This window comes from Cydia strobilella, chromosome 13, assembly GCF_947568885.1.
Source record: "Cydia strobilella chromosome 13, ilCydStro3.1, whole genome shotgun sequence".
In the NCBI taxonomy this organism is placed as follows: Eukaryota; Metazoa; Arthropoda; class Insecta; order Lepidoptera; family Tortricidae; genus Cydia; species Cydia strobilella.
This window is the reverse complement of record NC_086053.1, coordinates 4,664,870-4,680,937: the sequence shown is the minus strand read 5'-3', so window position 1 is coordinate 4,680,937 and position 16,068 is coordinate 4,664,870. Positions and strand designations below refer to the sequence as shown.

The following is a 16,068-nucleotide window of genomic DNA, read 5'->3' as shown; positions in this document are numbered from 1 at the left end:
CTGCATAGTGCGTCGTTTCTCAACACTGACAAATACCCTCTGGTAATTGGAGGAACGCGCTCGCCGACGCGCTCAGTCCGCGCCGTATATCAACCTCTTTACGATCCGCTCGGCGTATCAATAATCGCTTATTGAAAGCTATTTAATGGTATACAGGCCTTAATTTCTGTATAACATATGTGATACGCGTAGGTTTGAGATTTTAGTTAGATTACCTCAGTCTACGTTGAGTAGGTGTCTATTTCCTAGCATTAGCAAGTAAAAGTTTTTTAATTAATAAAATGTGCTCGTATGTTGGAACAGAACTAATAAATCTTAACGCAATAGCGCCTTTGGTGAAGTGACTGATAGACGCTGATGTGGCCAAATCCTAAGGTACTATTAAATAAAATCACTACCTAATTTGAGGCAGTAAGCGCTTTGGAGTGACGGCGAAAAAAATAAACCATAACTAAACCTGCGAAAGTGACATTTTCCTCCTAACGCCCTTTGTAGTGAACAATTTATAAATAGTTTTTAACAAAGTTACGCCAAAATTCAAATACGGAATGCAAGCACATAGAAAGCGCATCACATAGTTCCTTAAATTACCTATTGCTAGTTTTTAAGACCCATAGTTGACGGTTAATAAAACTGTTTGGGGCCGGCGCGTGCGCTGAGGCAGAGAACATTTGTCAGCTCACTAACGGCGCCATTCACACCTATTGAGCCCGAATGTTATCTTTAAATCTACTATGTTAAGTATTAATTACGAGTATGTGGGCGAAGAAGGTTGACCCCACAATACATGTCTTACATTTCTTTAAACTGGAAGATTTTATACTTTTTTTTAATGTAAATGATAAAGGCGGGGATTTTAGGATGACCAAACGTTATTCGTATTTGTTGCACTAATTATGTGATTTAGGTATTACAAACTGGAAATTTTACCGTTTATCGTAATCTTCCGGTAATTGATCGCTCTTTAAGTTATTGATAATCCACCATTTTTATTATAATTTTACGAGTTAAATGCTGTATTATTTGGTTATCATTGGAGTATAATGTAATTATATTATAATTATGCTTTTAATAATTTCAATTCCTTCAGTGGGATTAATATGACAATAACAATCTACATACTGCGTGTGTTATGTATTCGTCATACATTGGCATAGATTATTTTTTCCTTATTATTATGACAAGTTGAACTGACTTTGTAAAATACAATTAACACCTCAATGACGTATCTCGTTATGAATTGCAAAACTTTGCTTGTCTGCGTCTACATTTAATATAGTGACTAACTTCTGCTTTCGCATAAATTACCATTAAATATGCGCAATTGCATGGGTCTACAACTTCCTAAAGAATGGTACAATTATTAACCGATATAGGCAAACAAAATGGGGCATTTTCTATGAAAAGGGACCTTATTGTCGATGGCGCTTACGCCGCACAGCGTCGCGCGGCATTGTATTTATATCGGAGCATCGTTAATAATGGCGTAAGCGCCATCGACAATAAGGTCCCTTTTTATAGAAAATACCACAAATAAACTTTCTTATCTGTGTAAGTAGGTCCATTTCCATTAGCTTTTTGAAAACCAAGAGAATGAAAATTTTTATCTGATTTTTATATCGTGGAGTTTGCGGACGATATGCCTAATACCCTACTTCAATAGGGTATTTGACAATTTTTAATTAATGGTGTCAGTCGATCAGGTTTGTTTTGAGGATCAAATGTCTGTATGGGACCCATTGTAATAGCAATACAAAAGTCACAAATGATGATCAAAGTCTGGCACCCGCACTTTACGGACGAAACGCTTCTAACAAAATGGCAAAACATCACGATGTCACCGTGTAACGTCGCTATTGCTTAGAATAGAAACCGTTTCAATGTATGGAAAACAAGGAAAATGCGATTTTGTCGGTGAAATATTGCGTTTATGTATATTGTTGCTACACCTACAATTTTTTTTAATCAAGTGTGACGAATAGAACTGTACCATTATTTATTTCCTATTTGGAAATTTAAAAAAAAGTTGAAACAGGTCTTGTAATTTTTTATTACTCCCATATATATTATATTATTTAAGTTTTCAATTTATTGGTATAAATTGCTCATTTTCTATCTATTTAACTAGATTTAGTTATAAAACTCAACATGTGTCAACAACCCTATTGTATGTAGTCTAGGTATTCGGGGGACATAATTCTGTTATAGTTCCAAAAAGTACCACCAGGCGGTATTTCCTGCCGTAAAACACTAAAATTCTTCGTAACGAGAATTAATGATACATTCACGTTAGTAACAAAGGAGCAGAATCGAAACGAGGTCGGCCCTAGATTATTACTATAAGTCTATAACCAATCGGTAGATGTCACTACACAAAACAAATTTATTGCTCCTTTTCACGTCACTCTAATGTGACCACAGACAATAGGAAATGTAAACTAGTACTAAATACCATAGACAAGCCGAGGTGTAAAGCTAATAGTAAAATTTGATTTATTATTATTAGATATTTAAGGGAGTCTAATATCACTAATTAGCTAAATAACGTGTGTGTTATGGGGTGTAAAATAGATAACTTCCTTGCAGGAAATATGAAACGTTTTAATATTATAGCACGGTAATATTTAAAATTGCCTATCGATAATGTGCAACAACGATAAAGTGTGATATAAAATATTATAGCTACTACTTTGGTACTTATGACTATGATTTGATTTAATGAATTTTAATGGATTTCAAGCAATCGTCATTAAAAAACTGAATCAGTATATTATTAAAAAAATTAAGTAATAAATAAAAATTAAGAAAGGACTGCATCGTATTATATTCTAAAAAAACCTGTTTTTCCTATTTAAATGTGTATAAACACGGCCACTTTTATTTTATTTCGCAGTAACATGCGATAGTGCTATCTGCTATCTCATTTACTTCGATACGAATAGACAGTATGCGCGTTTTAGGTATTGACAGCATCTTTATACTTCGGCCACACTATGCTCCTCGCGCTTCGTATTGCCGGTCCTTTGACTCGCGCCTAAAAACCGTCAAAATAGGGAACGGTGGGCATAACGAGGAGCATGACAAGTAGCGCGGCCACACTACGTCTCTGCTTACTTCCCATGTCACTGATCGAGTATGTGGCCGGGGTATAAAATAAATAAATAAATAAAATTCTTTATTTAAGACCATCGGGGATCATTGGGTTAGTAATTACCTTAAATTTAATTAATCTTATCTAAGTGTTAGAACTATATACATAACTATCCTTAATAATGAGCGTATAGATAATTTCTGAGCCTACCTTACCCATTCTGTTGGGAAATAATTTGCATGGTAGTTTATATTCTTTTTGCGTAGGACCTTAATTAGAAAAACAAGGTAAACAAATTATTTGGTAAGCGGCAACATGCGAATCAACACTAAAAGGACCAGAATTAAACCACTGACGTTAAAGGAAGGTGTGTCCTAGCCCTAAGTTAGCTCCTAGTCATTAGTTAATTTGCATGTTAATTTGTTTTGTAATAGCACTAACATTATTTTTATTAGCTATGTAAGTTACTAACACATATGGGTGTATTAGGCCTGAAATAAATGACAATTTAATTTAATTTAATTTAATTTAAATGAAATTATAGATTCGAATAAGAAAAATTCATGTAGGAATTATAATTTTACAGTAAATGCTCGTGTGGCCATAATTTCGTTTAGCGCAGGACATTTTTTGCATCCGTTCAATTTAATCGTTAATGATTGAAAAACAAATAATAATTGCTATAATAAATAGAATAAGATTGAAGCGGTAAAATCGATTATAACGGCAAATAAACACCTGCAACCAACTTTTTTACCTATTGTGTGTTTATGAATTAGACAACCTACACAATGCCCAAATGCGTGCAACCGATTTCTCATATTGGTACAAAATCAGGTAACAACATGTAGTGAATTATGATTGGGTTACTACCAGTTTGAACAGCCGAACTGTTATTTTAGTAGTATAACCAGATGCAAAAGAGCGCAATAAATGGTGATGGTCGCAGAATCGAGCCCGGGGAATATTAATACGCGTAGCGGGTGCATTTGCGCCGAGACTGTTAAACCTACATATTTCATGTGAGCAAGTGTTTAATTATGTAAACTACTCAATTACCTGTAGCCAGTAATAGGATTATGCTTGCACCCATGTAATCAGCAAGTGTCTAGGTTGTAAATTTTATTTTTACAAGGGCAGTATATTTACCGAGTCAGCGAGATTTCGTCAAGTTATTTGGTAGAATGATGGCGCAGAATTGAATATTTATTGCTTTATGATGAGGAAGCGATGAATAGGTCGGCGCGGCGACCACCCATTCTTGTTTTCTAACTATAAGGGCGCGTTTGAGACAAGTTGCTATAATTTTTTTTTTTGTGTTTGCACATATTTGATTTTAGCTATTATTTACTCGGTACTCTTTGTACATGCAAGTAGGTATCTCCTTAACACTAAACACTTAATTACCTACTCCTTTGCTGGATTAAAAAAAAAACTTGTTATATTTAGGTAAGATTAAACTAAAGTATCTTCGCTAAGTTTGTAACGGAAGGCGCATGCGAAACTAACCCTGTTTGAATAGAAATTGTATTATAGATGGTCTCTCATATCTTCTATTGAACTCGTTTTGTCTAGTGTTCCAGTCCTTAACGAACTCTTCAATTATCTTCTAATACGCCGATATGCATATCGCTTAATCAATACAAATGCGTGCATTTTGTTTGTCAAAGCCAGCTCACGATGTGGCAACACCGCTCTCACCTTTCACGACCGAGTCACCTGCTAGATAAATCACCTGCAGCGGATAGAAATGTTCACATAAATTATTGTGGCACTATATAACGCATATCATTACCGATACGCCCACCAGGTTTCTAGTGTACGGCGGGCTTTATGCGAATTCAGTTTATGTTTGAATGTTGGCACACGACGTTCTGTCCGAGTTTTGAAACACATAGACAATCTGCAACATATAACTGGAATTTTAAAGTATTATGTTTACTAAACAGCTAAACGTTAAATGTAGGGTACATTAGGTCGTAATCGTAAATCATGTTTATGTACCTGTTATATATTATGAAAGTGATTTGAGAGTAGCTAGATATTAAATGTGTTTTAGTATCTTTATGCAAATATTGTAAGTATCTAAAACCTTTATCTATTTGAAGTACTACTGCTTACCATCAGGCGGGCCGTGTGCTTGATCGCCACCGACGTGGTATAAAAAAAAAGTACTTAGTGATCACAATTACATGTCCAACTAAGCTTTAACTTATTCCCACATACTAATCAGAAAACATAAATTACTGGCAATCAGCAAACCGTGAATGCATCCATAAAAACGTAAACAAATAGGATTCCAATTATGAAATTACCCATCATATAGGTACACGTGTCGTGACGTCACAGTGGGGCCAACACAATGGCTGATTAAAATGGCAATTAACGCTTGTCTGTCCCACTGATCTGTATTATCTATGCTTTGAGCGAGGCGGGGAAGTGATACGGACTGAGCAGTACCTACTACATGTTGGCTATTTATAGCTATTAACTTTTATTGACAGTGGCATTTAAAGAATGTCAAATGTTTTCAGTGTTGATAGGTACTTTATTTAATATGCTACTTTGATAATGAGTTTGTTGTATGGATATTATAAAAAATAATTTATGTTTGTTTATATGTTAATTTTACTTTGGAAATCACTGGCAAATACAGAATATAAAGCCGTGGAATGGGGTTCTAACACTTCTCAAATATGTTGATCGAATTTCGTGCTTTCTTAGTGGTTGGTCAATTTGGCCATGTTTACTTCATTTGAATCATTTGTGATGTGAACTAATATTGTATTTAATTTACTTGCTTGTTATTGCAAGAAAGCAAAACATAAACGTACTAGACTAGGGCATAAGGTCTCATAGATTTTTTTTCTACTAACTGAACTTCGAAAAAGCGTAACTAAGGCCAATGAAAATTATTTGCCAAAATAGCTCACAAAGACATTTCTTTGCGAGTAAGTGCTTCTTGTATAAAAGAACGTGACTTTTAAATTGTTTATTTTCAAGAATCTGCAAGACTCTAGCCACAGCAAAGTTTAAGAAAACTCGAGCCTGACAAAGACGCACGAAAACGTCAAATGAGACGCATGGGGCTCAAGTGTCCTCTGTCACTCTTTAGGAGTTTTCCCTTTTAACTAACTGAAGCATAGACATCATCTCAGTTAATGTGTAAGGAGTGAGTACAAATGTAGGGAAACTTTTTTCTTATTTATATATTATTTTATTTTAATACAAACTGTCTAATGAAAGTTGATACTGAGATAAGTATTTAGAAACTTTTAAATGGCAACAATATACACGTCAAATGTGTCAAACGTCACTTAATTAACGCGTCAGTTGAGGACAACTTTTTTAGTTATTTTTCAACACAAATAGTGCGCGTCAGACAAATTTTACGATTGATTAATTTGATGAAAAACAAGATGAGGGATTTATTTTGGTTAGTTATTTTTAAGTAAGTAAGTGGGATTGCAGTATATTAGAAGTTTATTTATTAAAAAAAGTAGGGGCGTACTTACTGCTGAATATACTAGATTTGTCACATGTCTACTCTTATGGACGCTGTATAAACCATCATTTTATTGATGTTACAGGCCAATGATGATGATGATGATGATGTAGTTTACCATGAATAAATGAATTCTATTCTATTCAATGATGATGATCATGTTACTTGTAAATTTATTTTTGTAACGTCACGATTATACCACGATTATTTTATATAATGTCACTATCTTTTATATTACATATGCAGGTACCAAAAGTATTTACGTAAACAAATACCTACAAGCAGTTAATTGTTCTAAATTAATTTTCATTCCGTTTATATTTTAATTACATACTTATCCCATAATCGAGGAGTTGGTGAGTGGGTCAGACCGATTGAATGCTAATGCATTGTTGTCGTCCGCGCACGCGATGGCAACCCTGATCAATAATCTTGTTAATGTACATCTTCATCACTCATTATTGGGGTGAGAGAGATACAAGAATTCAGACATAAGTATGTCCTACACAGGATCACAGGCAAGTTGATTGCCTGTGATCCCATAATAAATAATAAACGGCTTGATATTAATATGTGCCAATTGAACTGGTAAAGAATTAGGGTCTAAAATTCTGTCAGCTGAACATCTTTAAACCCTGTGTTGGCAGAGTATGTTAAATGCACATATTTGTACACACTCGTATTTGTAATAAAAAAATACCAAGAAGAGTTCCATACGTAACGTCATTGGGAAACCACATTGTCATCAAAAGTGTTGCATCTGTTTGACCACAAACCAAGGTCCCTCGAACTTCACGTACCCCTTATTAAATTTCCTAAATGACTGCGAACCTTTTTTTATACTCGTCGGTGGCAAACAAGCATAGGGTACGCCAAGCAACTCCAGAGGTGTTACTTACATGCGCGTTGCCGAGCCACTATGGAATCTATATGGAACACAAAACAATTCGTTTTGTGCCTGCAATACGATACGGCACTTGGGCACGAAAGTTTTTAAAGGAAACTTAACTTTATTATTTTTAATTAAGATTGAATCTCCAATAATTATAAATTTTGATATGTGGCCATATTGCAGGCTGGCGGCGAAGTGACGTCACTGCCAAGTTACCTACTTTTTTTAGTTCTTTTCGATTGATTATAGAATAGAAACAGAAATTGTGTCAAAAAATGCGGTCTACGTTTTTCTAATAATTTTCTTGTGCTTTATTACATAGGTACATGTTGTTAAATAATTTATTTATTTTAAATACAGTCAGCATCCCTACTGTTCATACAGCCGTTCTTCAAACAGTGTTTACAGAAAGGCTCTCGTTTCCCATAATCCTAGGTGTTAACGCTCGGGAGTGGGTCAGGCCGATTGAATGCTAATGCGATGCGCGGGCGCCGTCATCCTCGCGGTGCGCACACGATGCGCAATAGGGGGACAGTCCTTATTTGTATGATTTGTATATTACTTAAGGTTTGTTTGTATTTTAATAAATAATAAATTTCAACTTGCGTTGTGATTTATAATTCTTGCCCTTTCCTTTTAACAATGTGAAAAAAATTACACAGTATTGAATATATAAAAAAATATTTCTTCAATAATGTTGTCTTTTAATACCTAGTAGGTATTACCTACAATACTTTTGTTTGGCAATATTTCTCGTATTTGTTATTTTCGTACTGCCAAAGTATATTTAAATACCTAGTATATTTTAACTACGTTTAGGTATTAGTATCAATGTAAAATGTAAATAAATTACAATATAATAATTTAAAAAAATCATAGTATTTTTCTTGTTGAATACTAGCAGGATTTCATAGACAATAGGTATAAAAAGAAATTCCAAGTAATTAATATGTAGGTGACGTATTGTTTTCCTATTCATCCTCGCGTGTGCGCGCTTCGTGCCAATGTCGCCGCCTGCAGTTCTACTTTTTTTACTCCTCCCTGAAGGTCATGTACCCAATGGTCTGAGACCTCGCGTGTCGAGACATAAGGTTTATGTGAACAATAGACAACATAGATTCATCAATTAATTCAAATAGCTGTCCTTCGGCCCAGTAAAGAGAATAAAAAAAACAGCGATTTCATTGTTGCTAACTATGGCGAGGTTAATGATTTCAAATACCATTAGCGTTACAAATAACTTGGCATCGTAAACGCCACACACGAAGTTCTAAGGTAATTAAAATTATTTAATACATTCCACAACTGCTAATAGTTTTAAATCGGAGTCGTTAATCTTACTTTATCCGCCATTTCGAAGTAATCGTTGCAGTAGCGTGAAAATAAAACAATCAGAGATAATACGAGAGCGGTTCAAATTTAGAATTGCTTGACAAGTCCAAGTGAGCACAATCAGGAAGGCCTGTGATTGCGGCGCTCCAACCCCTCATTACATTTACGTACCACCATTAACCATAATCAAGCTCTCATCACACACGGAGATGGAGGAAACAATAAAATATACTCTTATATTAAATTTAACCACTGATTCTGACATTATGACGTCCTACTAAAGCTTGGAAGCTTGATAAAAAAATGTACGAGGAAAATATCGTTTCGACAGATTTAATCAACGAATAGAAGATATATAGATGTATACGTTTAAGGAAAACCACACCGGTGATTAAAGTAAAATTTGAATGAATTCGAAATTTGATTTCAAACTTGACAAGTGCGGAAACGTTCACAAATCTCCCCCTCGAGTCCCAACACACCGAGTGCGTGCAACCCTTCATTACTACCCACGGCATTATGGCGCAATCAAGCACTCGGCACATACGCGAAACTGAGGAAACAATAAAACAAAATTGACGTATAAAACCACTCCTTGAACTAATTCCAACCGAGGTTTTAAACCTGTCGTATAAAATACATTATTGACGTGATTTGTGGACGGTCCTGCTATGCCTTTGTTATTATGATTGTCCATTATTTAGATGCCAATATATATATATTTATTATAATATGGGACATCTTACACAGATCGTCCTAGCCCCAAACTAAGCAAAGCGTGCTAGGTGATGATATACATACTTATATACCTATACATAGAAAACATCAAAACACCCATGACTCTGGAACAAATATTTGTGTTCATCACACAAATAAATGCCCTTACCGGAATTCACAGGCAGGGTCACTACCCACTAGGCCAGACCGGTTGTCATTATTGCGTGATTAATTGATTATTGATAAAAACTACTGAACGGATTTTCATGCGGTTTTCACATATCAATAGAGTGATTCTTGAGGAAAGTTTAGGTGTATAATTTGTTAAGGTTTTGTGTAACCCGTGCGAAGCCGGGGCGGGTCGCTAGTAGATATTTAAACCACAGTAAAATAAAATATGCATACCTATCTTTTTTCACACGTTCTGCCAAATACATTAAAATAAATTGAAAAGGTAATATATTTACTGCGTTTGTGTGGCATTGTAATTAAAATGCAATCCCTTCGAGCGTCATCAATAAAATTCGCCGTAAATATCACGAGAAACACGGCGTTTTCCGCTGTAAACGCGTTTAGAAATCGAAAAGGGATCATAAAGCAAGATGACTGCTCGAATTGCTTCCTCTTTCATACGAGCAAAGAGACCACGAGCCATAATTATTGAAGTGTAAAATTTACACTGACACACATTTACGAGGACCATACACGGCGGATAGAATGCAGGCACCGCCATTTAAAACGATATTTTACGGCCGGGCCAATGTTTGCGATATGCTAAGTTAATGGACTTTATAAAGTTATAACCTTTCACGCGATTGACGAGATAATGCATCCGACGCATGAATAGGTGATCTTAATTTTATCTCAGATGTGAGGTTCCGGTCAATATAATCAGTAGGTAGCTTAAAGCGATAATGTGATCTTGCGATTCCACCGATAGCGGTACACCGTAATTACATTAGCTCACGGCATAATTAAGTGAATCATTACATATTTTCACATAAAACGGCATTGATATAGGACTAAGGCTTTAGATGTGTCACTTTCTCCCCATTAAAATTTAATTGCTTATAAAGCTTGCGCATAAACCATATTTTATTCTAAATACGGCATTACAATGTCACAACAATGATTAAATTCGTGACTCGTGAGCTGAACGGAATATGTTTTAAGTGAGATATTTTCGTGAGTGTGTTGGGATCACGAAGCATGCCATTATCGAGTGTGAGGAAACCTGTGCGGTGGGGTGGAGCGTGATAAATCTCAACTCGTGAACCGCTGGGGTTAAACAGTAGGTTATTTAAAGCGAATTTTATGGGTCGCGAAGGGGCTATGATGGAGGGCCGAATTATGTTAAGCCTGACAGGTTTCGGAAACAATAAACTAATTTAAGAATATGTTGTTATAATGCCACGTACTTCATGTTTTTAGAAGATTAGTTCATTCAACACGTATTGTAGATGTTTCTAACTATGATGTCTATTTAAAAACAATTTTAAGTAGGTAATTATCCATGTGCCATCTGCCATACCATAATTAGGTGCGATTTAACCCTTTCATTAGTAACCAAGGCTCGGAACCGGTTTTTTCTTCATACAAAAAATACCGGTATTATTACGTTCTTTGGTTTATTACTTCATTTTTGATGGGACAATCTAATAATACGAAGTTGTTACCTAAATATATGATTCAGTCCTACGTAAAGAGCATACAATAATTAAAAATATTTGTTACTAATATGACACGGTCCTTTTCTTGTAAGAGTCTTATTAGAAAAACGCTAGACTAAATCCTATAACCTACCTACCATTAACATATTATTATATTTAATTACACTATCCTACCTAGGTGCAACATCTAATTACTTTTTACTACTAAGATTATCTACAGGTGGAAAACAGAATTGTGTATTTTGACACTAAAAAACGACAAATACCAAATTTGTTTACGTATAAAATAAAAGGCTAACCAATGTAGCGTTAACTTTAAGATCTTGATGGCGAGGTCAGTCAGTTTTTATTTACCGATTTACCTATCAGGTGCGTAATTATTGTTCATCCAGAACAGCCTTGCTTTTAATATTGGCCTTAACTTTTTGTACCATAACCTTAATAAACACTTGTAACTTTTTAATATACGTTTTTAATTATACTATAAAACAGGACTGTCCGAGACACTGCATATTGATTTGGACACCCTTTTATTTTGATGCATCTCTGCCGTGGCAATCGTGGCATTTTAACAAGATTGATATGAGAAGTATGGATTTGAAAATTAACACTGACAACAACTCTACTCTATTTCAAAATTCGTCTTAACGTGTTATTATTTTCGGAATGTTTGTTGCGTGCCATGACCATCTAGATTAGTATAGGTAGTACTTACTGTGAGGCGGCGTGAGGGATAGGGCTGAGACGGCTTGCGGCGGCACTGGCGGGTAGAGGTCCTGGTGCGGCGGGAACATGCGGGGCGGCGGCGGAGCCTCCTCGGCCTCTTCAGCCTCCTGCTTGGGAGGCGAGCGCGGGCGCGCCAGCCTCACCGCCTTCAAGCCTCCATCACCCGGCGATCTACGCATCGACAAGTTCTCGGGCGTGTCAGATTCTCCAGAACGACGCCTCGGACGAGCCTGCTTCCTCCTAGGTTGAGGACTCGCCGGGCTTGCGGGCGGCGAGGCCGCCGGCGGCTCGGCCGCCACCGGACTTCGCGGCGTGCATGACCGCGCGCTCTCCTCTCGCTCGTGATCCGCCAGCCCCCGCACTTGCAGCGACTCCCCGGCTCGTATCACAGTCCCTAGCTGCTCCTGTGCCACAGACACCTCGCCACGGTACATAAAGTCCACAACCGCTTGCACCTCCCATCCTTGGAAATCTTTTAACACGATGACCGGATGCTTGCAAGGGTTCTCGCTGAAAATCCGCCGGAATAACGGGCTGCACGCTCCGAGCAGCACCTTGTGGGCGCGGACGCGACGTTCGGCACATACTAGCGTCACATCCACTAAGGTCTCTGCGTGCAGGAGAGCCTCGAACGAGCGAAGGAGGTGCGCTTGGTGGTTATTCCAGCGTAAGCTGTAATGTTCCTCCGGTTTTTCTTCCATGCTGCTTTCGGACGCGCGTGCGCGTTTTTATAACCCTTTCGTGTTTCAATTCCGGCGCATAGCTCACTGAAGTCAAAGTTAGTCACTCGGTCCAGTTCGTAACACTGCACACACGAGACAAGCGCGGACGTGCGGCGCGTACGGAGCGCGAGCGCGGAATGAAGAATCAGACGGGCGCGCGGAGCGGCGGTGTCGCGCGAATGCCGAGGCTCGCTGCGTGCGCCGGCGGGCAGTGGCCGCCCGTGGGGCCCGCCCCCGGCCCCGCCTACCCCCCACCACCCTCCGCCCGCACACACGTGTCACATTACCCGAATACCGTCACATGTGACGCCCACACTCTGTATGTCAGCCTAGTACCTACATTCCGTAATGTTGACACACCTCCTTATGTACTGGATTCTTATCTCCTTATCAGTTGCGTAGCGTAACTAGCGTAACATATGGATACATTTCTTGTACCGTATGGAGCGTGATAAGAAGCGTTTCTTATTCTTTATATTTGGGGATGGCCGCGTGGCGTGTCATGGCCAGCTATGTTTGTAGCGGTGACCTACAAACGGCGATGGGGGAGCGGGAGGCAGACGAATTCGTTACTTTACTGCGTCCATAGGTGAGTAGAGCTTTGTGAATTTATCTGTCTGCGAGATAAAACAGACGAAGGTTTCATTTGGACCGCTTTGACACGTTACTTACAAACATTACTAAGGGCGAATTCGAATCGAAGGTAAGTTTAATATATCGAAACAAAGCAGGTAAAAATCATTTTATATTTTATTCAACGTTACTCTTAATTATATTGTGGACCGGAAATGTCAACTGCAAAAAGGCGTTATCGGCGAAAAGCGATCCCTTCTAAATAACCTTCGTTGAGTTTCCACCGAGACTCGAAGTTCAATAAATAAGTTGCTAGGTACCTACTTCCTACACTGTTACTACGTAACTACTACGTTACTATGTAACTGTACTAATACCATTAACTATAAAAATTGATAATGAGCAAATTGAAGAAATATCACATACAAAGTTCCTAGGCATTGATATAGACGAATATTTAAATTGGAAATAACAAATAGACGTAGTTTCCACTAAAATCAATAAATTTATTTATGCCATAAAAAAACTGAAGCGTATCACTTCTGACAAAACCGCGCTACTTGTCATATTATTAGTTATCATAGCTATGTTGCTTCTGCACTGCGCTATGGAATAGTATTATGGGGAAATAGCACAAATGTAAAACAAGCTTTCATAGCACAAAAAAAATGCGTGAGGGCTATAGCGGGAGTCAGGTGGTCAGAGTCATGCAGGCCGTTGTTTAAAAAGTATGGAATCTTGACAGTTCCGAGCTTATACATCTTAGAAATGTGTAAATTCGTTAAATGCAATTTGGAATTATTTGATCAGAAATGTAACATTGGAAAGCGCACAGTCACACATAAAGCTTTGATTGTCCCAAAAAGTAGATTAGAAGTGAATAAGGAAAATTGCTACCACATGGCTGTCCGCATTTACAATGCACTTCCTATGTCATGGATAGAGTTACCAAGCAACAAATTTTTCTCTAAGTTAAAAACCTTTCTATTAACTGAATGTTTTTACAATCTCGATGATTTTTTTCAGAACAGAACAAAATCGATCGCTTGACATGTAAATTATAATGTATATTGACTTGAATTGTAATGTAAACTATACTAATATTGAATTGACTGTCTTTGGAATGTAATTTATCTGGCTATTATATATATATTACTATTGTATTTTAGGAATAAGTCTATTGTATACTCTAAACCGGTTGATTGTGACACTTACTATTATAAGATACGATTGTAACATCTGTATACTGACATGCACAATCTGACAATAAATGATTACTTACTTACTTACTTACTAAGTTTATCACGAAATAAATGATTTATGATTTACACACCTACTCTCTGGAATTTCAAGATAGGTAGTTTTAGAAACTTAGATTTATGTAACTTCGTTCCTATTAAGTAGCTATTTATTGGATAGGATTTTTTTGTATGCTATTAAGATCTACTTATAGAACCTTTTTTATACCTACTTAGGTACTAAATTACATACAGGGTGCTAAAATACCAGTGATCCGTTAAGAGACTAGGTAATAAATACCTCTACAAGTAGGTATGAAGTAACTGTAAAAATATAAATAATATAAGACCGAAATAATAATTAAAACTTAATATCATTTGAATAATTAAGTTACATATAAAACATCTAATAAAGGTACCTACCAACAATTTTATTTTATTTTTGGTGTACCTTATTAACACTACTCCCCACAGTCATGCAGGCTCGTCATTCAGTGTCACTGACACAGGTCACAAGTGTCATTGACCTCTGAATACTATAGTAGATAGCGATAGCGCATCCACTGATCCACACTGATAGTTATAATATTGACTTAATTACTTAATTAAAAAATAGTTATCTAAACTGTTTATTTTAATAAAAAAATCACATTATTAGGTTGTGGTTCCGCATAATAAAGTATAGAAGCAAATATCACATCTCAATATCTATGTAGATATCTATACTTAATTAAATTCAATTTATTCGTTTTGACAAAGTTTTTGCTCGTGTTACAGAACCCACTGTATGTATACAGAATTGACTAAATAATGTACTTATGTCAGTTTTAATAGGTATTGAATAAAAATCTAAGTATTAAAAAAAGTTCTTAACAACAGGAGTTATAGATAAGTTTTAAGAACAGGGTATTTTATACTGATTTAAACTTTCACGATTTTTACTCATTATTATTTATCTCCACGGGACTTAATCGCGTAAAATAGTTTTAAAATGTACCTCCGACGTTTCGAGGACTACTACTATTTTACGCGATTAAGTCCCGTGGAGATAAATAATAAAGGGTATTTTATGTTTAATTATACGAGCGGGTCTACCGCGATTTAATTTCATTGACTTTACTTAAATTCCGACGTTTCAAGAAATTCCGAAGGGTATTTTATCCTAGTAATCCTGTCAAAATAATTCATATAATAATTCAAGTCGCGTAGGAGTTATTTTCATACGTATCTATTAAAAAGTAGGACCAGACAGACTAACAAAAGACTGCGATAAAAACAGACAAATCCTTGGCATTAAGGACCTCACATTATCATTGTTCGTCAAAAATCCAAACATACCTGAATGTGTAAAAACCCCCACGCGAAATTAATGCCCAGAGTAAATACAAATCTATATTTAGAAAATGTCGTAACTGACTGCCTTTTACTGTAAAAACTGTCTTTTCGTATCTAAACAGTAGCAATAAACACATTCTGGAAGCTAACTTCAAAAAGGGACTAAGTGTCTTGGTAAAATTCAGAGATTTAATGTGTTTTAGAATAAACGGGATCTGTAAGGGATACCTGTTTGACCGTTATGTTAGTTTAACAATTGGGTCGGTT

General features: G+C 36.5%; 1 protein-coding gene across 2 annotated transcripts in view; it reads right to left on the bottom strand.

Moving 5' to 3' along the window:
• The window catches only part of LOC134746479 (protein jim lovell), a 35,090-nt gene extending 21,790 nt beyond the window's left edge, over window positions 1-13,300 (bottom strand). Inside the window, exon 1 of one of the 2 annotated variants that reach the window (XM_063680881.1) lies at window positions 11,923-13,300. In XM_063680881.1, coding sequence (XP_063536951.1) covers window positions 11,923-12,634 — 712 coding nt within the window. In that variant the 5' untranslated portion in view covers window positions 12,635-13,300. The remainder of the gene's footprint in view (window positions 1-11,922) is intronic. The other variant, XM_063680882.1, reaches the window with a different exon arrangement.
• Between the last annotated feature and the right edge of the window lie 2,768 nt (window positions 13,301-16,068).